Raw genomic sequence first — 20,902 nt, 5'->3', positions numbered from 1 at the left:
CAGGCACCAGGGTTCCACCACCAGTCCAGCCGAACTTAGGCTTTCCAGGCTGGTTGGCACCACCTGCCCTCCAGGCTCCCAGCTCCACCTCGCAGGGATCCTTCCTCAGCCTCGGGGAAGTCTGGGCCGGGGCCCCTTGCTCCCCAGACAGGGCCACAGCTCGGAGGGGACACCAGCTGGGCTGTCCAATCCATAATCACTTCTGGTACCAGACTCACCCAAGTCCTGGGTGATGTAAAAATCTTCGAACCCACCAAGAGCATTCCAGACTGCAGAGGAAAGAAGTCCTCACAACTGCAGGTCAGGGAGTTTAGCGCATCAAGCAGGGGGGAGAACCAGCTGGGCCCGGCACCTTCAGAAGCCCCTTTGGTGGGGCTCAGGAGCCCCAAGTCCTAGGATCCGGCTTACTTCCCGCCTGGCTTTACCAAACGGCTCGAGTAGCTTACCTGCAGGGGTGGGGCTGGTCCCGCTCACCAAAAGTTCACGGCACTGCGCTAAGTGACCCTTGGAAGCTGCTTAGTTCAGGTGACCCAGAACTGTGACAGAACCAGAGGAGGGCTGCTGCAGAGAACCCAGTGAACAGGGTCCTAGTGTGCGGGTCCCCTACCCCAAGCTTCTCAGGTGTCCAGCCTGTCCCAGGGGCTCCTGAGGGCAGGAAAGGCCCTTCATTCTGGTAGCACAATGCCAAAAGGGGGACAGGGTATGTCCAGAGGTGACTGAAGGTTGGATCACAGGTGCTGGGGTGGTGGACGCCACGGCCGTGCACGTTTCTGGAGGCCTGAGGTCCAGCCCAAGCGCAGAGCCACCTGCGGTCAAGGTAGCTTAATCCCACTCCTTACCGGGTTCTCTGCACAAATGCTGTGGAAACCGTGCCACCAGGATATCCCCTCTTCACAGGATGGTCCAGGACATAGCTTGGCCTCAAATTCCCACCCGCCAGCTGACCCTTCCCTGGCACAGGTTCTCCAAGTGCAGGAGCATGGAGGTCAGCCCCTTACAAACTTACTTCAGGTGTGGAGTAAAGTGCCTTCCAAATCATCTGTTAGATGAAAACCTATCTGAAATCTGGTTCCAAACAAACTCAGGTGGCAGCACAGGTGCCGGGCACAGAAACACACACCTCTCATGGCTTGTGGACACCTATACCCAAAGGGCTGGAGCACTGAAGCAAAACTTGCTGAGTGCCAGTCCCCAGAGTGGGCCCTGCTGGGACGAGGGACCAGCTCAGGGCTGGACCTCAGTACCCACCCGTAGAGAAACCAAGCTCCGGTTTCAGAGGAACTCGGGCATCATGCTGTCACAAAGGGTCTGGGGACAGTGCCGCCTGCCCATGAGGGCACGCTTGGCCGCCACACAGGCTCAGTAGCCCCAACGCGTGTTCAGGATGGACAAAGGCCAGCTTTCTGCACCAAAGCTTGGATGCCTTGCAAATGTGGGTGAAAGGGCTGCTACTGGGCACGGGAGAAGTGCAGACAGGCCCAGGAAGGGTCTGACCCCCGAGACACTCAAGTAACTGGAAAATACTCATTAACAATGAAGCCAATGAACCTTTATAACACCTCTGCAAAATAAAGTACCAAAGTTTAGGAGTTTGAGCCTGTGTCAGGCCCCACACTGACAGCGCAGAGCCTGCTTGGGATGTGCTCTCTGAAACTAAAAAAAGCAGTTCGGTCTTTGGACTTCCCCGCAAAGATGCTGTCACCCCCTGCCAGGTCTCCTCAGCAAGGGCACACATCCCCACGTCCTTGCCCCACCCCTCACGGGAGACCGCTGTCACACGGAGACCGCAAATATCTCAAGTTGCCAACGGCGCTTTATTTTTTCTTTTCCACATCCTGTTCTGCAGCTTCTTTGGCCCTTTTGGCCCGGATGCCAAACAGCCGGGCATGGGCACGGGCCATGCGAAGACTGGCAAACGCCTTGAAGTTCTTCTCCTCCTCGGTAATGACTCTGGCTTTCTCTTTCTTGTAGACCTGGAACGGAGCACAGGAGTCAAACCCTTGCCTGCAGTGAGGCCGGAGACAAAACCCAGCATATGAGGACAGCAGAAACCGTGGAGGCGCACGCTGTCTGCCCATCGGCTGCTGAAAGGCTACGCTGACACCAAGACAGACTTTAATGCCCCCGCCAAACACACAGCAGAGGCAGAAGCGACCCCCTGAGCTGTGCGAACAACCGTTGGGGGAGGGTGTGCCGAGACAGACGTTGTGTCACCGTCAACAACAGAGAACATGGACCGAGGGAGGCCTGGGCCCACCTCCCTGGCAGAGAAAGTCAAGGGCCCAGTCACGTCCTGGATCACCAAACGTGCAATTGCCTGTGGCCTGGCCTTTCAAATAGCAAAGAGGGGAACAAAAAAAGAAAAAAAAAGAAAAAAAAAAAATCGAAGGAGGTGCAACAAATGAGTCCCCAAAGATGAAGACAAGGCCCTCCCTCAAGGAGCCCATCTGTTAAGAGTGAAGGGTGTTGCTCCCAAGGTCAAAAAAGGTTTCTTTTTCACAAACCCATATATCTTGGCACAGGCCCTGGCTGCCACCCTTCAACCCAATCTCCGCCCCGAAAACTCACTGGTTCACCCCCCAAAGCCCACTTACGTTCCGTATGGGCATGACCGGTCCTGTCAGCTGCGTGGCCAGCTTGAGTTCCTCGGCCTGTTGGTTAAGGACAAGAGTCACCTGGGCTCACCTCAAGTCCCCAAAGGCTGCAAGCTTCTAACCCTGGACAACAGCCCCGCTTGCTGGGTGACCCCACCTATGGGTGCACACACATAGGCCTGGGTGACAAGTCACCGAACCCCCATTCCGTCGAGCAGAGACATGGAGACGCCGGGGGAGCGTTTGTACGTGAGCCAACTTACAAAGCAAACAAGATAAACCCCTAACCCCCCGGCCTCCAGCCAACAGCTTTGACCGCGACCCAGATGGGAAAGCCGGGCTCCCGGTGCTCTGCACACCTAGGGAAACGCCAGGAGCTCTGCCCTTCTCCACCCACACGCGTCCCTCTATCTGCGGGGAGGCAGAGATTACCCTGACCCAGGGGGGAGGGCGCACTCACCGAGCTGTCCCCCTTCTTGGGGGCTGCCGGCCTCCGCGGGAACAGGAGCAGCTTGGAGCGGTACTCCTTCAGCCGCTGCACGTTGGCCTGCAGGGACTCCGTGGACTTGTTCCGCCGTCTCGGATCCACGGAGATCCCGATGGTCCGCGCCACCTTCTTGTGGATGCCAGCCACCTGCCCCCAGACAGACACGGATGCAGGACCCCCACCCCGGGGCCTCCGCTCCCCGCGCCCCCACCCGGGTGCCCGGCCGTCAGATGGAAAAGGGTTCAAAAGCGCTCTCATCAAGGAGGTGCAGCGATTCCGGAGAATGTCATCATGGACCGGGGGCCGCCAAGCAGAGCCTCCCGCGCCTCCCGGCGCACTCACCCGCAGCTCCTCCAGGCTGAAGCCCCTGCCGGCTCGCACTTTGGTGTGATACCGCACCGTGGGGCACCTGACGATGGGCCGGATGGGTCCGGACGCGGGGCGCGGGGCGATGCGGCGTGCCTTGGCTTGCCGGGCCTTGCGTCTGGGCGGACAGAGGCGGGCGGCGGTCAGCTGGCCCCCGGCCCGGCTCCGGCGCACGCTCCCGACGGCCGCGCGCTCACCGGGCCAAGGGGTTCAAGCGCACCTGACCGTGGGCTCCCCGCGGCCCCACCCGGCAGCGGCGGCTCACCTGCGGATCTTCCGCGCCGGCTGGTTGAACCACGTGGCCACGCGCCGCTGCCAGTCCTTGTGGAAGTGGGGCTTCAGGATCATGCCATTCCGGCTGGGCGCCATGGCTGCTGCCTACGGGCCTGGGGAGCCGCGGGAGAGGGGAGCGAGTCAGGCCCCGGGCTCCGGCAGGACGCGGCGGCCCGCCCGGCCCCAGAACCCGGGCCACGGCCCTCTCCCGTCTGCGGCAAGGGCCCGAGGCCCCTCTGCGGCCGCGCCCGACGCGGCCCTACACCGATGGCGGCGGATGCCACCCGATGCAGCCAAAGGCGCCTGGATCGAGCACACTCACCTCCTCCGGAGGAGAACGGCCAGCGGAAAGGAACTGCTACCACAAAGCACCCTGGGATGGTGTTGGGCTCGGCCAATCAAAAGCGCCGAAGGGTTCCGGCCAGTCAGAGCCCGGGATCCCGGAAGTGACGTCCACGCTCTCCCAGCAGACCTCGCGGCCTGGGCGGGCGTGGCGCCTCCCGCTTCCCGCGGGTTGGGTCCCGGGCCGTGCTGGGAGGACGGCGGGTCCTGCGGGACTCCGCGGCCCTCAAGGAGGAACGGCCAGGCCAGAGGACAGCAGCGGCTGTTTGGGTGCCGAGTCTTTCCTGCTCCTGCACGTCACGGGACTCGGTACGTGCCCCTAACCCTGAAACCTCGCCTCCGCGTCCGTCTTTGTGCCTTTCCAACCTTTTGAAACATTTGTGCTTCTTTGTTTACCCAGAAGTGACACTTGTTGAGTGCTCTAACTGGAGCGTAAGTACTTCGCATGCGTTTTCACGCTGCACGGCACAAGCGCTGTACCTTCCCCGAGTCGGGCAGAGGGGGGGTAAGAATCCGGGTGACGGACTGCAGACCCTGCAGAGACGGGCGTCATGGAAAACATGCGTTCAATAAATAGCCCGACATAGCTCCGTGACCTGTGCCCTGCGCGTCTCCCGTTCTCCCGGGTGAGTCTAGGAAACCGCCAACACCCTGTCCCTTTCCGTGAGCCTTTGCAGCCTGGTAACTCTCCTTCTTTCCCACCCTCCCCCCAAACGCTGAGCTTCTTCCTAACAGAACTTAACACTCGAAGAATTTTATGACACAAAATGAGAAACATGGAGGCCTGTGTGCTTCACTGTGTACATAAGGTGCCGATACAGTTTTCTGCCTATTGAGACACCCTTGGGTGTTATAAGTATCAGGTTGAGATTCATTGGGGAATTACAGGGTTTGGACAGGGACACGGAACAGGTAGAAAGGACACAGAACATGTGTAATTTATGAAGCACCTGCAGTCTCTTGAGACGAATGCGCTGAGCCTGCACGGAAAGTCCAAACCCTAGCTCTGGGTGCTCAGTTAGGAGACAAGGACTGTGTTAGCCCCACTTTGTGACTGTTGTCAGCACAGGAGAGGCTGAAAGTACTTCTCGTGAACTTGGGAATGGTATCTACCTGTGACGTTTAAAATTTGGTCTGCCACTTTCACAAACAGATGGGCTCAACTGGAGAGTCGCTGGCGAGTCAGTAAGAAAGTGGCTGGAGTTGCTTGGGAACCTTTGTACTAGTTTTGAGACGTTGGGCATCGTTTGAATTTTTCCCTTCTGTGAAGTGGGAGTTGAGTCTGTGTTAGACCACAGCACATCGTGCGGTGTCCCGTACAGGGTGAGTGAATGTACTGGCTGTCACGGATGTCACACAGCTCCACTTCCATGTGACGTGCTGGGAGCCAGTGCGGGGGAGAAGAGAGCAAGTGATCCCTCCATCAGTCCTTACAAAAACCGTGAGAGGGATTATCATCTGCCTCACAAGTCCCTTCTTTCTGGTGGAACTGGAACGTGGACCCCCATAACTGCAGCAGAGGGACATTGGGGAAACATCTGCCGAATACATACTTGCCTTGGCCCGTGTGGATTTTCCTTGAACGTAGTCCATCAAATGTTAGCCCGCACCTCCCTGGTCTTTCTCAGACCCCTTTCAGTGGATCGTCGTGGTCAGATACCGTGTTCTTTTTAGTCTCAAACACACTCCTATCCCCATCCCCAGTTTCTTTCTGGACAGACCCCAGACTCGTGCAGTTCCGTCTGCCCTGAGCCACATCTTGACCTGAGCTGTAGCCGCTCATGGTTGAGGGGTGCCATGGGTCACCGGTTGGGAGCTAGAGGTCAGAAAATAGAAACACTGATCAGAATCAAGTTGGCAGTAAGAAAGCGAAGTTGTAATTCAAGGACCTCAGTCTGCTGCGCACACCATGCCCGATGCAGACTCCAGGATCCCATGCTTGAAGACTCCACACGCTTACTTCCTTTGAACAGTATGCAGAATAGTGAAGTAAAAACGGTTCTGACAGGAAATCTGCTAGAAATAGGCTCAACTTTCTTGTTGGGAAAGAGGAAAATGAACTGTTATAAACTGTGTTTTTTTTAAATTTTAATTTGTTATTGAGAGAGCATGAGCACGGGAGGGGCCGAGAGAGGGGGAGACACAGAATCTGAAGCAGGCTCCAGGCTCTGAGCCATCAGCACAGAGCCCGACGCGGGGCTCGAACTCACGGACCGCGAGATCATGACCTGAGCCGAAGTCAGCTGCCTAACCAACTGAGCCACCCAGGCACCCCGAACTGTTCTAAAGTGTTAAGCAGGAATCCTTCTGATACAAAGACTTGGCTGGCCCACGCATTTAAAATTCATCAGCTATACGGACAGGCCGTGTCCCCTTGGGCACAGAATTCCACAGCCACTGCAGAGCTTTTGCCCTGGGCTTGGGCCTGCAGGGGCCACTGAAGGAGCCAGCTAATGCCCCTGCAAACTGCATGCACATAAATAAGGTAGCCAGGGATTCCTGGATAAACATGCCTGAAGGTGTTGGATTGTCCTCTGTGCAGCCTCCCAGAATCTCCTTGCAAGAGGGAGCCCCAGTTACTCCCAGCAGTGCCTTGTCACTCAGCACCTGCACCTGACCAGTGCCTTCCAGCTGGTGCTGTGGGTGTTGGCTTCAGAGAAATTCCACCTGAGGCTGTCAACAATAGTTTTTGAACTCTGTCAGACCCACGGTCATTTTTTTTTTTTTAATGTTTATTTATTTTGGAGAGAGAGGGAGAGAGAGAATCCCCTGCAGGTTCTGCACTTTGAGAGCAGAGCAGGACGTGGGGCTCAATCCCGTGAACCATGAAATCATGACTTGAGCTGAAATCAAGAGTCGGACGCTGAACTGACTGAGCCACCCAGGTGCCCCTTGATTTTTTAAGTTAATATCATAGCAGAAGTGATGATTTTATATTGTTTGGGGAAGTGGGGGAGGTTATATCCCAAAGCACTTTGTAAAATTTGCATGTTATGTTATATAAATATGGGCTGATGGTTGAGTTAGGAGAAGCAGCAGCCTAATAACAGCAAGGACAGGCTAATGTTCGCTGCTTAATCACAGAACTCATAAATCAGATATAGGCTAACAGATAATCAGATATAGGCTACCCGTAAATCAGATATAGGCTAACAGAGAGGTTCCTAAAACCTGAAGGAACACTTGATGTCAGTGAAAGGCAGTGGAAAGAATATTAGTGTCATAATCATAAATGTTTTATTTAAAAATTGCTAAGAGTATGACCTTAAGAGTTCTCATCAGATTAAATACCTGTGTGGTGACAGGTGTTAACTAGGCTCATTGTGATCACCCTGCGGCACATACGAACATCAAATTGTACGTGCATGTCTGTTACACTGCAACAAAAAGGGAGCTTTTAGGGAACATAAAAGAATCCTAAGTACAAGTGTAGATTACAGAGAACAATTTGTATTGTTAAAGGATGTAAGTTAATAGGCTGATGGTGTTAAACACACGTTTACTTTGAAAATGTGACTTTCTCGGGGTGCCTGGCTGTCTCAATCGTAAGAGCGTGCGACTCTTGATCTGCAGATCGTGAATTTGAGCCCCACGTTGGAAGTAGAGATTACCAAAAAACAAACAAAAGAAAACATGTTTTTCTTGGTGAGGAGACCTCGCATACCGGACTCAGGTGAAGCCAGTTCCAGAAGCTACAGTCAGGCCATGTTATACCCCCTTTGCCGGGTGGAGGGCAGAGGGTCAGGGCTGCGGCTCGGGTGTTGAACACGCGGTTGCCCCGTGTGGTCTGGCTGCCCCAGACCAACATGCAGTTGGAGGAGGCTCTTGACAGGAAGTCTGAGGGGCAGCCTCAGTCCCCGCCTGAGATGGTAGAGGAGGTGTGACTTCTGGCGCTCGAGCACCTGATGACCCGGAGGTGACATCACTTGTGACCACTTGGGGGCCCAAAGTCGCAGACGCCTTGAGCTTCTCTAAGTCAGCATAGCGAACCTCCCCCATCCCACCAGTGAGTGCTAGGAAGTCAGGCTCCCCTGCTTCCGCTGCAGGGAGGGGCCGCTTTTTGTGCCATTTACGTTTGGTTTCTGTGTATCTTGTGGTCAGCAAACGATTTTCCAGAGAATAAAGGGGCACGGGCCAATTTATTGGTAAAGTAGGAGGGGGATAAGCTTGACCACATCCGTCCATGGTTAGGGTATGGAGGGTGCCACCCTGGGGCGAAGAGACCAGAACCCTCCTAACTGCATATCCATCTTTGGAAGTGACTTTGGGGACCTGGGGCAAAGGCCACAGTGCTCTCAGAGCTGCCGTCCCTCGGGTGTGACCCCCACCTGCTTACATACTGCGTCCCTCGGGCCGTACTGTGGGATGGGCGGCCGAACTACCCCTTCTGTCAGGAAGCACCTGCAGTCCGTGGCTCCGAACACCGCTGCGCAGGGAGGGCAGGCGCAGTGAGAGCAGTGGGTGGGGACACCGGAGTGCGTGTGGCACACCCCTGGGCACAAGGGGGCCGAGGTGACCGAGTGTACCTCGCTTGCTGCGATGAGGGGGCGTCCCAGGGCCTTTCCCCCAGATTCCTACAACAGGGCTCTTCTGTAGGTTATCTTGGGCTGACATTCTAAACTGAAACGCATGACCCCATGTCTGGGTTAGAGCTGGCCCTGTGGCACAAGATGGACTCTCCCCCTGGAACTTACTACAAATGCCACAGCAGGCCTCAGGGCTTACCCCTCGTGTGGAGGCCAGGCCAGCAGGACAGGCTGGTGCCCGGGTCTGCACAGCAGTAGGTGGCAGTATTTTAACGCCCGAGAGCCCAGGGCCTGGCCCTGATGCCGACCCTGTGGACGCGCCAGCAGGACAGGCCCACCGGAGGGAGGACAGGCGGCAGCTGGCTCGGGGGTCCTGTTAGCGCTCTGATGAAGTCCCAGCAGCTGGGACAGCCCCGCATGAACTCCTGGCGGGAGCAAGCTGCTCCCACACAAAACCACCTTGTCACGGGGTCACCGGCCTGGGAGTTCGGATCTACATGCCCATCTGTACCCCATGCGCACCTGTACCCGGCACAGATAAAACAATCTACTAACAAAGCCAAGTCATCTGCAAAAACGTTTACCTCTCACCGGGAGGGCAGTCAATAAATAGATCTCAGAAGTCTTTTCAGAGACCAGTGAGGGCTGGGAGGGGGTACCAGTCTGGGCAGAAGAGGAACGGCGGGGGCGGGGCACTCAGTGAGGCGTTCCCTTCCTGGGTCTGCGGAGGACGCCGCGTCCCCACGGCACAGTCGACGCACAATCCAGGAGGCCCGTCTATTTGGGCCAAGATGTCTCCTCCCCGCGAAGTGGGGGCTGCTGAGGCGCCTCCTCCTCCCCGGCGTCTTGCTTCTCCCTCTCGGCCTCACTTCACCTTTGAGGCGCGATCATCTTCTTGGGCCCGTGAGGGGGCGGACCGATGAGGGCCTCGATATCCTCGTAGTTTATCACTTCCTTCTCCAACAGGGCATTTGCCAGCTAACGGAACACAGCGAGTGGTGTGTGAACCCCAGACAAGGAAACAGATGAGCCTTTTGAGAGCCGAGCACCCAGCAGGGAGGGGGCGTCTGGAGCGGGACGCCCTGGGCAGGCGGCTTCCCAGGGAAGCAGTATAAGCGGGCAGCTCGTGCACAGAACCCTCGTCTGCACCTTACGGGCAGCCTCCCGGCTGCCAGCCTCCGCCATTTTTCTGCTTCCCTCCCAAATCTGTTCTCTGGGGCCACTTTAGTTTCCTTTACCAAACACGGTGCGTGTGTCTGCACGTCGGGGAACAAGTGGGGGCTGGAACGTGGGGACGGGGCGCTGGTGCCCAGGGCTAGCAAGGGAGCCTCTGCCTCCCTAGACATGGTCCCAGAGAGCACGCTGAGGGGGCCGTGTGCACAGCCCGCACCGGCCGTGAGGGATGCGCCCCAGGCACTTCTGAGCAGGGCCACTGCTTCCTCGGGAGGGACAGAGCTGCTAAGCCCTGGAACACGCCCCGCCCCCCATGGTGCAGAGGGGGGACACCCGGGGCCCCCGCAGGAGGAGCCCCACCCAGTCCTGCCAAGCAGCAGCCGCAGCGCACACGTGTGGCACCTGGGCCTGGTAAATGGCGGGTTCTGGCTCAGCAGGTCCCTGCGCTGCCCACAGCCCCCTGGTCCAGGGGCAGCACTGTGAGGGCAGCACCCCAGCCTGGGGCAGCAGCGCCTCATCTGAATGGAATGAGGAAGTGAGGAAACGCGGCCTGTCCACAAAGTGCTACGCGTTTCTACGAGGGACACGGGAGGCACCCGCTTCAGGTGCCGCCTTCCCAGCCTCACTGAGAACTGCAGACAGATCCCAGCTGGGGGACACACCACACCCACCAAGCCACTGCTCTGAAAACTGCCAGAGCCGGCAGCCAACAGGCAAGCGGGAATTCACAGCCCAGGGAAGCGTAACGAGACATCACAATCAAGAGTGAAGTGGGGTCCAGGGACAGGAAACGACATTAGATAAAAACGAAGGAAACGTGAATTTAGCGCAGACTTCAGTTAATGACGTATCGACACTGGTTCGCTAGCTCGTAGAAAACCCACCACGTTCAAGGGAGATGTTAACGATACAGAAAACCGGCCACGGGGTAGAAGGGTCTTATGCTATATTTGCAGCTTTTCTATAAATCTAAGATTATTCTAAACTTGAAGTCAAAGTCAAGAGTTCAAGCCCCATGTGTGGCACAGACATGACTTAAAATAGGGGCCCCTGGGTGGCTCGGTTGAGCATTCGACTCTTGATTTCAACTCAGGTCATGATCTCACGGTTCATGAGATTGAGCCCCCCGTCGGGCTCTGTGCCAACAGCACAGAGCCTGCTTGGGATTCTCGCTCCCTCTCTCTCTCTCTCTGCCTCTCCCCCTCCCAAAAGATAAATAAAGGAAAAATAAAAGACTGCCATGCCCCAAGTGGTCTTTGAAAAAGGTGAGATTTCAGTTGAACTGGGGGGAGCGTAGAACGGCCGCTTTTTCTGTGGCTGTGTGTGTGCTGGGAAGAGTCCCTCGAGGAGTGACAGCCACATCAGCACCGTGTGGCGATGGTTGCCTGCCCCCACCCCCGCCGAGGGAAGGACAGGCAGGTGCCCAGAACCTTACCGCCTGCAGCTTGTCCTGGTTGTCCCGCAGCACCTTCTCCGTGTGCCTGTGGGCCTTTGCCACCAGCACTTTGGCTTCCTGCCAATGGGCGAACAGATCTGTCACGAGCAGGACGGCAGACCAATGCTCACGACATGTCCTGTGCCTGATTCTGGCACAGAATTCTGGCATCAGAGCACACGTTAGAGCCACGGGGCAGGAAGCCAGCCTCCGGCTCACGGGGACCAGGAGAGCTTGGCTGCCAGTGGCATTTCCTGCCCTGACCCCATCCCCCACGAATGCCCCTGTTCCAGGAGGCTGCCTCCCACCCCTTCCCCCTTCACGGCTGCAGGCGCCCACCAGCTCCTGGAGGCCGGGGAGCGTGCGGCCACCTCACGTGCGCACCAGGCTGCACGTGGGCCCGGCCAGGTCGCGCAGGGAGCGTGCATGTGTCCTGCAGGTGCGGGGACCGCTGGGGACCGCTGGGCACCGGCTGCATCGTTCGGGGCGTTTCACGGACGGTTTCACCAGGGGCCACACAAGTCCTCACCCGAGAGCAGACGCTCAGAACGTGAGAGCCACAAGGGGTCAGGACTGGAAAGCCCACCACGTGGACCACGTGACGGCACAGCGCCAGCACCTCAGACACCTGCTCCCTGACCCACTGCGCCGTGAGAGGGGGCGGCACGCACTCACGTGATCCATCATCTGCTGGAGGCCCTGGCTGAAGGGACGCCGTCCAACTCCCGTGAGTCCCTCCTGCGCCTCGGGAAAGGACACGGGCCCGATGCTTGGGGCCATGCCAAACTGCCTCACCATGGAGTAGGCGATGCGCGTGACCTTCCTCAGGTCGTCCTGAGCCCCTGGAGCATGGGGCCGAGAAAGAGGTTTCTCTCCTGGCAGAGTGGCACGGGCCCGGGCCTGACCGCAGAGGACCCAGGGGACAACTGTGCCCTGTTACTGTTCTTTAAAGGACAGAGTCTTAAAACTCTAAACACTACGTGGGGTGCACCTCTGGGTTCGCTTCCCTGGCAGCTCCCCAGCACACGTCCAGCTCTGACAACACCCCTGTCAACGCCGAACCCCTGTGTCACTGGGGACACGAGCACCTGTACCAGTAGCTTGAGAACACTTAGTGAAATTCAGAAGTACGTGTGTAAGCCACCCTCCGAATTCCTCCATCGGATTCACCCTCCCAACCCCACGAGGAAGGCACGGTGGATGTAAAAGCACTTTGAGAACGCCAGAACCAGCACAGGCCAGCTCCTCACCAGAAGTGACCTTGTTGAAGGAGATGGATTCCGACACGCGGCCACCCAAGGCCATGCACATCCGCTCGAACAGCTGCTCCCTGGTGAAGAGGTGCTGGTCTCTTGGAAGCATCTGAGCAAAGCCCAGGGCTGCGTTCGTCCGCGGTGCGATGGAGACCTGCGGAGCGTCAGGCGGCCGAGTGAGCAGGAGGACACGAAGGTGGGGTGGGGCAAGACGGGTCTTTAACTGGAGGCTTGCAAAGCAGTCAGAGCAAGTCTGCACCGGCCTCACTTTTGTGACCAAGGAGAACAGCTCACGTGCCGTTGGGCGCACGGCAAAGATGGCTTCCTGGGTGGAGCCAAGGAGACAGGACCCCGCCCCCCAGCCCCAGCCCCAGCCCCGCCCCGGGCCAGTCGTCGTGCCCTCCTGTCACCGCCCACCGCGGTGGACATGGGACTGCACAAACCCTTGGGGACACCAAGACTGGAGACCATCCTTGCCCTCCTCCCCCACCAGCGCAGCACCAGGTTGGCACGCAGGGGCTCTGGAGAGGAAGCTGAGAGGCTAATACGTAAGCGAATTACACTGTAAGATGCTCTAAGTAATGATCACATCCGCAACTGGCAGAGTGCCAGGCCGGGTGGGGGTGGGGTGGGGGGTGGTTCTCATTGTGACAGATTTATCTTTTGGCGGTCAAACAGGACATTTTAAATTACGTTTACTTCATCCAGGATTTTTCTGCATTAATTTTTCTTGAGACACTGCATTCAAGTATTTATCTTGCTTACTGAAATATTTAGTGTCCCATAAATGTCACACCCTTGGTGACTGTCCTCAGCCTGACCCGGGTCACCTCAATGACGGCTGCGTCCACTTGTCTGTCACAAACACTGGACTTCGGGCCCTCTGGGGGAAGGCCTCTCAGACACGACCAGACTAACAATCTACTTGGCTACAACTGACACCTCTGAAAAGAAGTTCAAGGACAGTAAACAGACGTGCCGGCTGGCAGCGGCCACGTGTCCCCTTCTTCGGTGCTGGGGATGCTCGGCGCTGCGGCTCCCTCCCTGCACCCGCCGGCCCCCTCTAGGCCGGACACAGGGCACAGTTCAATCCGCACCCGCCTCCCACACCTTCACGTTTTCCTGAAGGGTCACTCGGTTCCCTGGTCATGAATCCACCATTCCGGAGGAGTTGTTTATACTATTAGCATTTGATACAAATAAATTTTCATCAAACTCCCAAATGCTTATGAGAGTGGTAGTTCTTTAAGGTGAGCTCCACGCACCTATTTTTAAGGTTAGGAGTCGTTACTGCTTTCAGAGATGGTGGTAAACTTGACAATTCTTAATTCCAAGATTGAGGGTGCAGACAGGAGAGGGGGCCCCCGAGTCGTTGCGTGGCTCTCCAGTGGCCTTGCCCCACAGCTGGAGCCACGTGTCCTGCCCTCTGCCTCCCGGGATGAGGGACCCTGCAAGGTCGACTCTGCCCTGTGCCCCTGTCCACCTCACACCGTGCCTTCTCTTCGAGTGAGAACACGCGGTGCTTCCGAGGCCAGCGTGGTCCAAGGGCCAGTGGGGCTCACGCCTGCCGACGCCCCAGACCCGCCCACGGCCACACGCACACGTGGGACAGCCCACCTTCATCACGGCCTCCGTGTGCTCCAGCAGCCAGCCGACCAAGGCGTGGCCCGACTCGTGGAACGCAACCACCTTCTGTTCTTCCTTGGAGAGGATCTTGCTCTTTTTGGCGGTCCCTGCAAGAGGGCCGGAGAGTCCGAGGGTCCCGGGTGAGTGTCCCGGGCACTCCGCCTGGCCTCACAGAGTTCCACCCTGTGTCACCAGAGCAACGTCCTCACTGGACGCTCGCCTCCCGCGTCTCGGCCCCCAGCCAACACCAAGAACTGTGTTCCTCACTGTGTGAAGCTCATTTGGTGAGGGGGATGCTGGAGGCTCCCCGTTTGTGCGTCTGTGAATGCGGGAGCGGCCAGTCAAGCTCCTGCAGGCTTTAGGAACACCCTCAGCTCAGGGGCCCGCGGGGCTGCTGTGATTGGATGGGGTCCCGAGCGGGTTCTGGGCTGCGCACTGCCATTCCCCCCAGACGGGCAATGCAAGCCGCAGTCCCGATGCCTCCCACCTGGTGACCCTCTGCTCCCGTCACACCGTCACACCTCCCTGAGTTTCCACTTGAGGCATCCTGGATCAGCTCTGGGTTTGGGGTATTTGGTAGGAGGGTCACCTCCATTTACTGCAAGGTTATAAATCCTTCCTCACACTGGCTGTAGCAGCTCAATCATCTCAACCAGAGCTGGTGATGTGAGCATCTACACACGAGGGTGGGCTTGAACGCGACGTGCTGTAGCCCAGGCAGGCCGCAGAGTGAGGCCAGGGGGCTCTGGTGCCTGCTCACAGGGCCAGCGTCATCAGTATTGACAGGCGTCTTTCTCGCCTTCACACCATTATTGCAAGCGTATCAGTTCCCACGTAAAAATAAGGGGCTTGTCTAAAACCAAGTTTGTAGTAAGAAACAGCCACTTAGGGGCACCCAGGTGGCTCAGTCAGTTCAGTGTCCGACTTCGGCTCAGGTCATGATCTCACGGTTTGTGAGCTCGAGCCCCGCGTTGGGCTCTGTGCTGACAGCTCAGAGCCCGGAACCTGCTTCGGATTCTGTGTCTCCCTCTCTCTCTGCCCCTCCCCTGCTCATGTTCTCTCTCTCTCTCTCTCTCTCAAGAATAAACATTAAAAAGTAAAAAACAAAAACATTGAAGACACAGCCACTTTAGTTCCTCCTGTCCACGCCAATTCCTAACCGGCGGTACGGGCACCTGGCGGTATTTGTAGCGGACTTTAGCTCCAGTGGAGGGTGACAGGGACGAGCCCCTCCTCGGGATGACTCACGACTGAGTGCTCCCCCTCCACAGACAAGGCCTTGCTTCTCCTACACCTTTGGAAGGAATAGTTTCCCTTTTTAAAAAGCTTTCGGTATCTTAGATCGGACACTGCTCAAGAACAAGCCATGGAGGGCCGCGGAAACGTCTAGAGATTGTGTCAGTCCCTCTTCTGACAGAAACCCAGGGACCCCACTTGGAGCAGTGACCATTAAGCACTGCCGGAAGCCACCCCCTCCCTGCCCCTGTCCTGCCGAGACCCCGAAGCAGAGACAGGCGGGACAGCAGAGCTCAGCTCTCGGGAGACCCTCTGTCCCCAGGCAGCCGTGGCCTCAGCCCCACGGTGGGTGGCCTGCAGCTTGGGGGCACCGCTGACCACCTCGGGGCTGCGTGCCACTCACCCTTGGCTGTGGGAGATCCCTGGATATTTCTTCTTGAAGAGTCTGCTCTTTGGCAGATTCTCGGTATTTTACACTAAGGATAAGTCTCGTGGTAACAACCGGACATAAAAGTAGAACTTTGCGTACTGTTCCCTTGCCCGATCATAATTGTCTGCTAATTGCTTCTGTCACATGATGTGGAAGCTGACCTGGCTCCCACCACCCTGCCTTCCATCTGGCTGCTCCTGGGGCTCCAGCCCTGCTGAGAACACGTCCCTCATACCGGCAATGACTCGTTCCACGGCATACTCGAAGTTGAACGTGTGGACGGATGTGTGGCCCTCTCGCGCAGCGTGCAGCGCGGCCTCGTTACAGATATTGGCGATGTCGGCACCTGTCCACACAGAGGGTGAGAGGGGAGGACAGGGGGCTGACGACTGGCAGACAGGCGGGCAGGCGACGCCCACGCCCTTTGCTGACCCCACCCACACTACTGACAGACCCGTAGCATTCCCCCTCGTGCCTTCCAGCCTAACCCTAACCTCCGGGCTCTTTACTGCACAACTGTCGTCAGCAGGCAGAGCACCACGTGCTGTTTTATTCCAGCTAGCAATTCACACGTGCACCGAGGGGAAAGAAGTTAGTTTTCCAGGTTCCACAAGATTCTAGTTGAGGGCATTAAAAAAAATCCAAAGGGAAGAAATTACAATAAAAGGGATTTTGTTTCTATTGCCCTTTAAAATGAGAGCCGCGCAGAAAATATCCTGATTTGTGATCCGATTCTACTCATCAAGGGCGCCCAGGAGGGCCCCGAGAGCCGGTGTGCAGAGCCGGAAGGCAGGAGCGCCCCCTGGCGGGCACGCGCACGGGGCGCCCTGAACGCCCTCGCTGGCGGGAGCAGTGTCGTGGGCTCTGGCACCACTCCGGGAGGGAAGTGCTGTGTGGTCTGGCTCCCCGTGCACACTCTCACCCTCACCCTCACCCCCACCCCAGAGCGGGGGATGTGGGGCACTTGGGGGAGGCCTGCACCCTTAGGACCGGCAGAAACCAGCTTCCGTACCACTGAACCCCGGCGTCAGCTCTGCCAGACGCTGGGAGTAGAAGCTGCTGGCCTGGGTCAGCTTCAGGCTCTTCAGGTGCTGCTCAAAAATCTCCCGCCTTTCCTGCAGAGAAAGGACACGAGTGTGGGCTCACTCCTGTCCCACAGACGGGCCCCTGGCTGTTAGATCCCTGTCCTTGTCATCACTCCCGACCTTCATACGTGAGACCGACCAGTTGAGAGCCACAGGCAGCATCTCAAAATGAAAGGTTAGGTCACACGTCGTAAGGGCTTACTTCGTAGGACGTCTGGTTCGTAGACGTTCTGTGTTTTCTAGACCCTGATGGGAATGCTCCTTACGTGGTCAGAGAAAGGGAAAGGTGCTGTTCTGGAAGCAGTGGCAGCGGGGAGCTCCATTCTGCTCCTTAGAGCCTAGGAGCCGTTCGAGTGTCAGACCCAGGGTGACACCCATGTGAGGTCGCCATCACTGCCTGCTGGTTCCTGCTGCCTCGGGGCACCACCAAGGCCTGGCCACCAGAGGGCGGACGTCTCTCCAGAGGCCCAAGGAGGCTGGAGGGGCTGGGACACCGGCAGGGCTCGCACCTGCTCCCAGGGCAACACAGCTCATGTTCCAAACCCACGGCCAGCCTGCAGACTTGGGGTCAGGACGAGACTCCCGAGGTTCTTGCTACAAAACTCAGCCCCAATGTTTAGGGATAAAGAGAAGATGTGGGTGAGCCAAATGAGCTGCAAAACGGTGGGAAGAGCGGGAAGCCAAAGAAAGTCTGGACAGACAGGCACCGGGACTGTGCGGTCGCAGCTGGGCCGGGAAGGGCCGGCCCCCGGCCACCCTGACCTGCAGCGTGGGAAGGTCGATGAAGACGTGTCGATCCAATCGGCCTGGCCTCAGCAGAGCGTTGTCCAAGATGTCAGCTCGGTTGGTGGATGCCAGGACAATGACATGGTCCGTGGTGCCCATTCCTGGAGGGATGACAGCCGTTCAGGTAGAGCTCCCCTGTCAGGACACAGGGTGGGACTGATTTCCCCCTGGGGTCCGCAAGAAAGGAACACGTACGTTGTTCTGAATGAGGATCAAAATCCCCACAGAGCAAGAATTCACCCGTCTCCCTCAGGCTGTCGGCCCACAGGCTGAACCACAGACCAGAACCGCACTGCCATCCAGACAGCGCCTGGGGGGGACCTCGTTTTTAGAGAGCTGCCCAGCAGGCCTGGGGAACGAGGGGACACTGTCCCCACGCTCCTTCGGTGCACTGGCTGTGGGCCAGAGCCACTGCAGCAAGACGTCTGGGACATTTTGTCCCTAATGCTGGTCTGTAGCCTGCGTTTAGGCCCTCGCTTTCTCACAGGAGTTTAAAAACAAGTGCAGACAGAAAGTTCCACCGATGGCGCAGATCTGTAGGAGAACCAGACTGGATCCCAGTTTGAAGAAAGCAGCTGCAGAAGTGCGCCTGAGGAGCAACGGGGCAAATCTGAGCCTGACTGGACATCTGAGTGTTGAATCTGTGTCTCTCAACTCTGCATTACAACGATACTGTGGCATCTCTCTGGATGTAAAGAACTACGTTCAGAGCATAGAAGATTTAGAACACGTAAGATTCAGAGATTTGGATTTGCTTTAAAATAACCCACCCGAGAAGAGGAACGGAGCGGGGTGGCTGGAACAGGGCTGGCCTGCGACGTGAAGGTTTGCCGCCCATCTCTCTCTGCTCTGATGTATGCCTGACAAGTTCCGGAATAGAGTGAAAAATGCCGGAGGCGCCTGGTTGACTCGGTCAACAGAGCAACAGAGCAACTCTTGATCTCGGGGTCTTGAGTTCAAAGCCCACGTTGGGCGTAGAGCCCACTTAAACAATAAGTAAAATGAAGATATCCTGATCTTTTGCTAGTAAAAAAAATCTTGATAAGTTGACACTGACAAATATAACTCAGAACTACCTGTCTTAAGTGAAATTTAAAAGAACGGTTGCAGAATTATGGCCTGAGTGTTAGGCACTGCCATCTCCCAGCCGACTGTCACTGTCTCCACTCTGCATGACAGCAGTGAGGGGCCTGGACGAGTGCACGGGCCTGGGACCCACCGTACCAAGGAACTGACCCCTGAGTCACCGAGAAGCAGCCACTAGGACGCCCAAACCACACCCACCTCTCAAGGAAATCCTCGAGAACCCCGTATGTGTGCATTCTCCATGGAAGGCGACAAGCCAGGATGCTTACTTGACATCTCTGTGTCAGGGGAGGGTGCAGCACGTAACCGTGACTTCTGAAAAGAACCCGGAAACCAGCCAGCACCAGCCAGCACATGCAGCGTGTCCCCCTGTGTTCGATCTGCCTGCACCGTGGTGTTAGGAGAAGTCAACCTGTGACCCGGCAAACAAGAGGCTGACTGGAGAGAGGGCCCTGCCAGGATTCCCGAAGGCCGTGGACACGGAATTCCGAAGTCACGTGAACTGAAGACACATGGGACGACGGTGGGAGTGATGGCTGCCGAAGAGCAGTGGCAGGGCAGGGGCGCAGGCGGCGCCAGCCAGCCCCAGCACGGGCTGCGGGAGCGCTCAGAGCTCTGCTGGCGGGTCTCAGCTCCACCTCCCCGCAGAGCCAGCCCCTCTCACTCGGGCCAGGCACCCTGCGTCACTGGGGTCATGATCACATGAGGGTATAGCCCCCCAGGGCTGGATGGATTGCTCTAGAAACTTTGCATTTTGACCTAGTTACAGATACACAGGTGCAGCTTGGTCCAGAGAAGTCCTTTCGAGGGTCGCTCAGAGCCAGGAAGCTGGCCGTGCAGGGCAGAGCCTTCTCACCGCCTCGACTAACGCACTCGACCAGGAGCTTTCTTCTCTGCAGGTCCCCTGCACGCGACCCCCCTGCCCGCCTCTCTCCACGTCCCCGCGGTACGCAGGCCTGCTCCACGGCCACCCCACCACCAGTCTGTTCTCGTCTCTGGGGTTCTGTCACTTTGACAGTCTTGCGTAAGTGTTCCCTCCCGTACAACCTGTAGCCGCTTGACGCTGGCCCTTTTCGCTCAGCAGAATTCCCTCGGGATCCATCCTAACGGAGGTGTGTGAGCACTCAGTTTCTTTCCTTTGCTTCACGGTAACCATGGCAAGGACACGCAGGCTCGGTTTAGAAGCTGCATGCGGGGAGTTTCCAGCTGCCACACGTAAGCGGACCTTTCTTGGGGCCGCAGGCAGGCGCGTGAGCGCCGGGCCAGAGGGGAGGTGTGAGTTCGGTTCTGTCTCCCAGGGCGGCTGGCCGAGCGTGGGTCGGCTCACGCTTCAGGCTGCTGTACTCCAGCGAGGGCCGTGCGGGCTCACTCGCAGACTCGTCCGAGCCATCGGTGCGCCCCCCGCCCCGGCGCGCCACGCGTCTCCGCTCTGGCTGTCCTAGGAGGTGTGTTCCCACCCAACTCTCAGAAAAGGGTTTGGCGGGTGTGGACGAGCACGTTCAAAACCTTACATGAAAAAGCAAACGGAGCACGGCAGCCGCAGCCCCGTCGGTCGAGGGGAACACGGTGCGAGGTGCCGCCCCGCACGAGTCTGTGCCGCGTGGTGCGTGCGGGGGGCCCCGCGGCGTGGCGGAGGCGCGGGCCAGCAGAAGACCTCCGCGGGCCAGGAGGCCAGACTCTACAGACCCCGCTAAGCGCTGGCAGAGCACAAAAGCAGTTCAGCCTTTTCAGCAAATGGAGCTGGGGCAAACAGACGTCCACGGGCCAAGGGGTGGGGGTGGGGGGTGCACCCAGGCGACTCAGTGGGCGGGGCACCCGACTTCGGCTCAGGGCCTGACCTCTGAGTTCGGGTGTTCGAGCCCCGCATCCAGCTCCGCACTCACGGTGTAGAGCCTGCCTGGGATTCTCCCTGTCTGCTCCTCCCCAACTCAAGCTTTCTCAAAACAGATTAAAGTAAACTAAAATGGAAAAGGCCATGTGGATGGTAGCTAGGACTTTCTGACTCCACGTGAGAACGCAGCTCACGTCCCCACACACTCTTGCTAACACAGAAGCTCCGGTGAAGGCATGGGGAAGGGGCACTCAGCGCAGAGCCCTCTTTCTGCTGATCAACCGTACAGAGGTACCGAGTCATGCTGACCCCAGCACGCTCCGCGCAGGTGCCTGGCCCCCGAGGCCTGGCCCTCCAGTAGGGCCACCTCTCC

The 20,902-nt window shown here is 57.8% G+C and overlaps 2 protein-coding genes, 1 long non-coding RNA gene and 1 other non-coding gene across 6 annotated transcripts in view; 1 reads left to right on the top strand and 3 right to left on the bottom strand.

Annotated features, from left to right (window-relative positions):
* Window positions 1-1,795: 1,795 nt before the first annotated feature.
* RPL13 (ribosomal protein L13) lies at window positions 1,796-4,171 on the bottom strand. The gene is made up of 6 exons (XM_047846352.1): window positions 4,043-4,171; window positions 3,713-3,833; window positions 3,424-3,565; window positions 3,055-3,228; window positions 2,595-2,651; window positions 1,796-1,973 (listed from the first exon to the last, which is right to left on the bottom strand). Exons 2-6 carry the CDS (start codon window positions 3,814-3,816, stop codon window positions 1,815-1,817), a joined length of 636 nt encoding a protein of 211 aa, XP_047702308.1. The 5' UTR covers window positions 3,817-3,833; window positions 4,043-4,171; the 3' UTR covers window positions 1,796-1,814.
* On the bottom strand, window positions 3,296-3,373 carry LOC125158862 (small nucleolar RNA MBII-202). The gene has a single exon (XR_007149555.1). It is a non-coding gene; the product is annotated as a small nucleolar RNA MBII-202 (small nucleolar RNA).
* A 20-nt stretch (window positions 4,172-4,191) lies between the features above and the next one.
* The window catches only part of LOC125158851 (uncharacterized), a 34,363-nt gene continuing 17,652 nt past the window's right edge, over window positions 4,192-20,902 (top strand). The window contains exon 1 of the long non-coding RNA XR_007149551.1: window positions 4,192-4,371. This is a non-coding gene — a long non-coding RNA (uncharacterized LOC125158851). The remainder of the gene's footprint in view (window positions 4,372-20,902) is intronic.
* Window positions 9,153-20,902, bottom strand: part of SPG7 (SPG7 matrix AAA peptidase subunit, paraplegin) — a 32,632-nt gene continuing 20,882 nt past the window's right edge. Inside the window, exons 10-17 of one of the 3 annotated variants that reach the window (XM_047846350.1) lie at window positions 17,589-17,713; window positions 16,754-16,856; window positions 15,977-16,087; window positions 14,067-14,182; window positions 12,447-12,603; window positions 11,872-12,038; window positions 11,197-11,274; window positions 9,153-9,566 (exon numbers count right to left, since the gene is read on the bottom strand). In XM_047846350.1, the coding sequence (XP_047702306.1) occupies window positions 9,459-9,566; window positions 11,197-11,274; window positions 11,872-12,038; window positions 12,447-12,603; window positions 14,067-14,182; window positions 15,977-16,087; window positions 16,754-16,856; window positions 17,589-17,713 (965 nt within the window). In that variant the 3' untranslated portion in view covers window positions 9,153-9,458. Of the gene's footprint in view, window positions 9,567-10,898; window positions 11,275-11,871; window positions 12,039-12,446; window positions 12,604-14,066; window positions 14,183-15,976; window positions 16,088-16,753; window positions 16,857-17,588; window positions 17,714-20,902 lie in introns of those variants that run through there. The other 2 variants (XM_047846351.1, XM_047846349.1) reach the window with 2 other exon arrangements.

The sequence above is a fragment of the Prionailurus viverrinus genome, unplaced genomic scaffold, assembly GCF_022837055.1.
Source record: "Prionailurus viverrinus isolate Anna unplaced genomic scaffold, UM_Priviv_1.0 scaffold_38, whole genome shotgun sequence".
NCBI lineage: Eukaryota > Metazoa > Chordata > Mammalia > Carnivora > Felidae > Prionailurus > Prionailurus viverrinus.
Note: the sequence above shows the minus strand (reverse complement) of the source record. Positions and strands in the feature narration are given on the sequence as shown.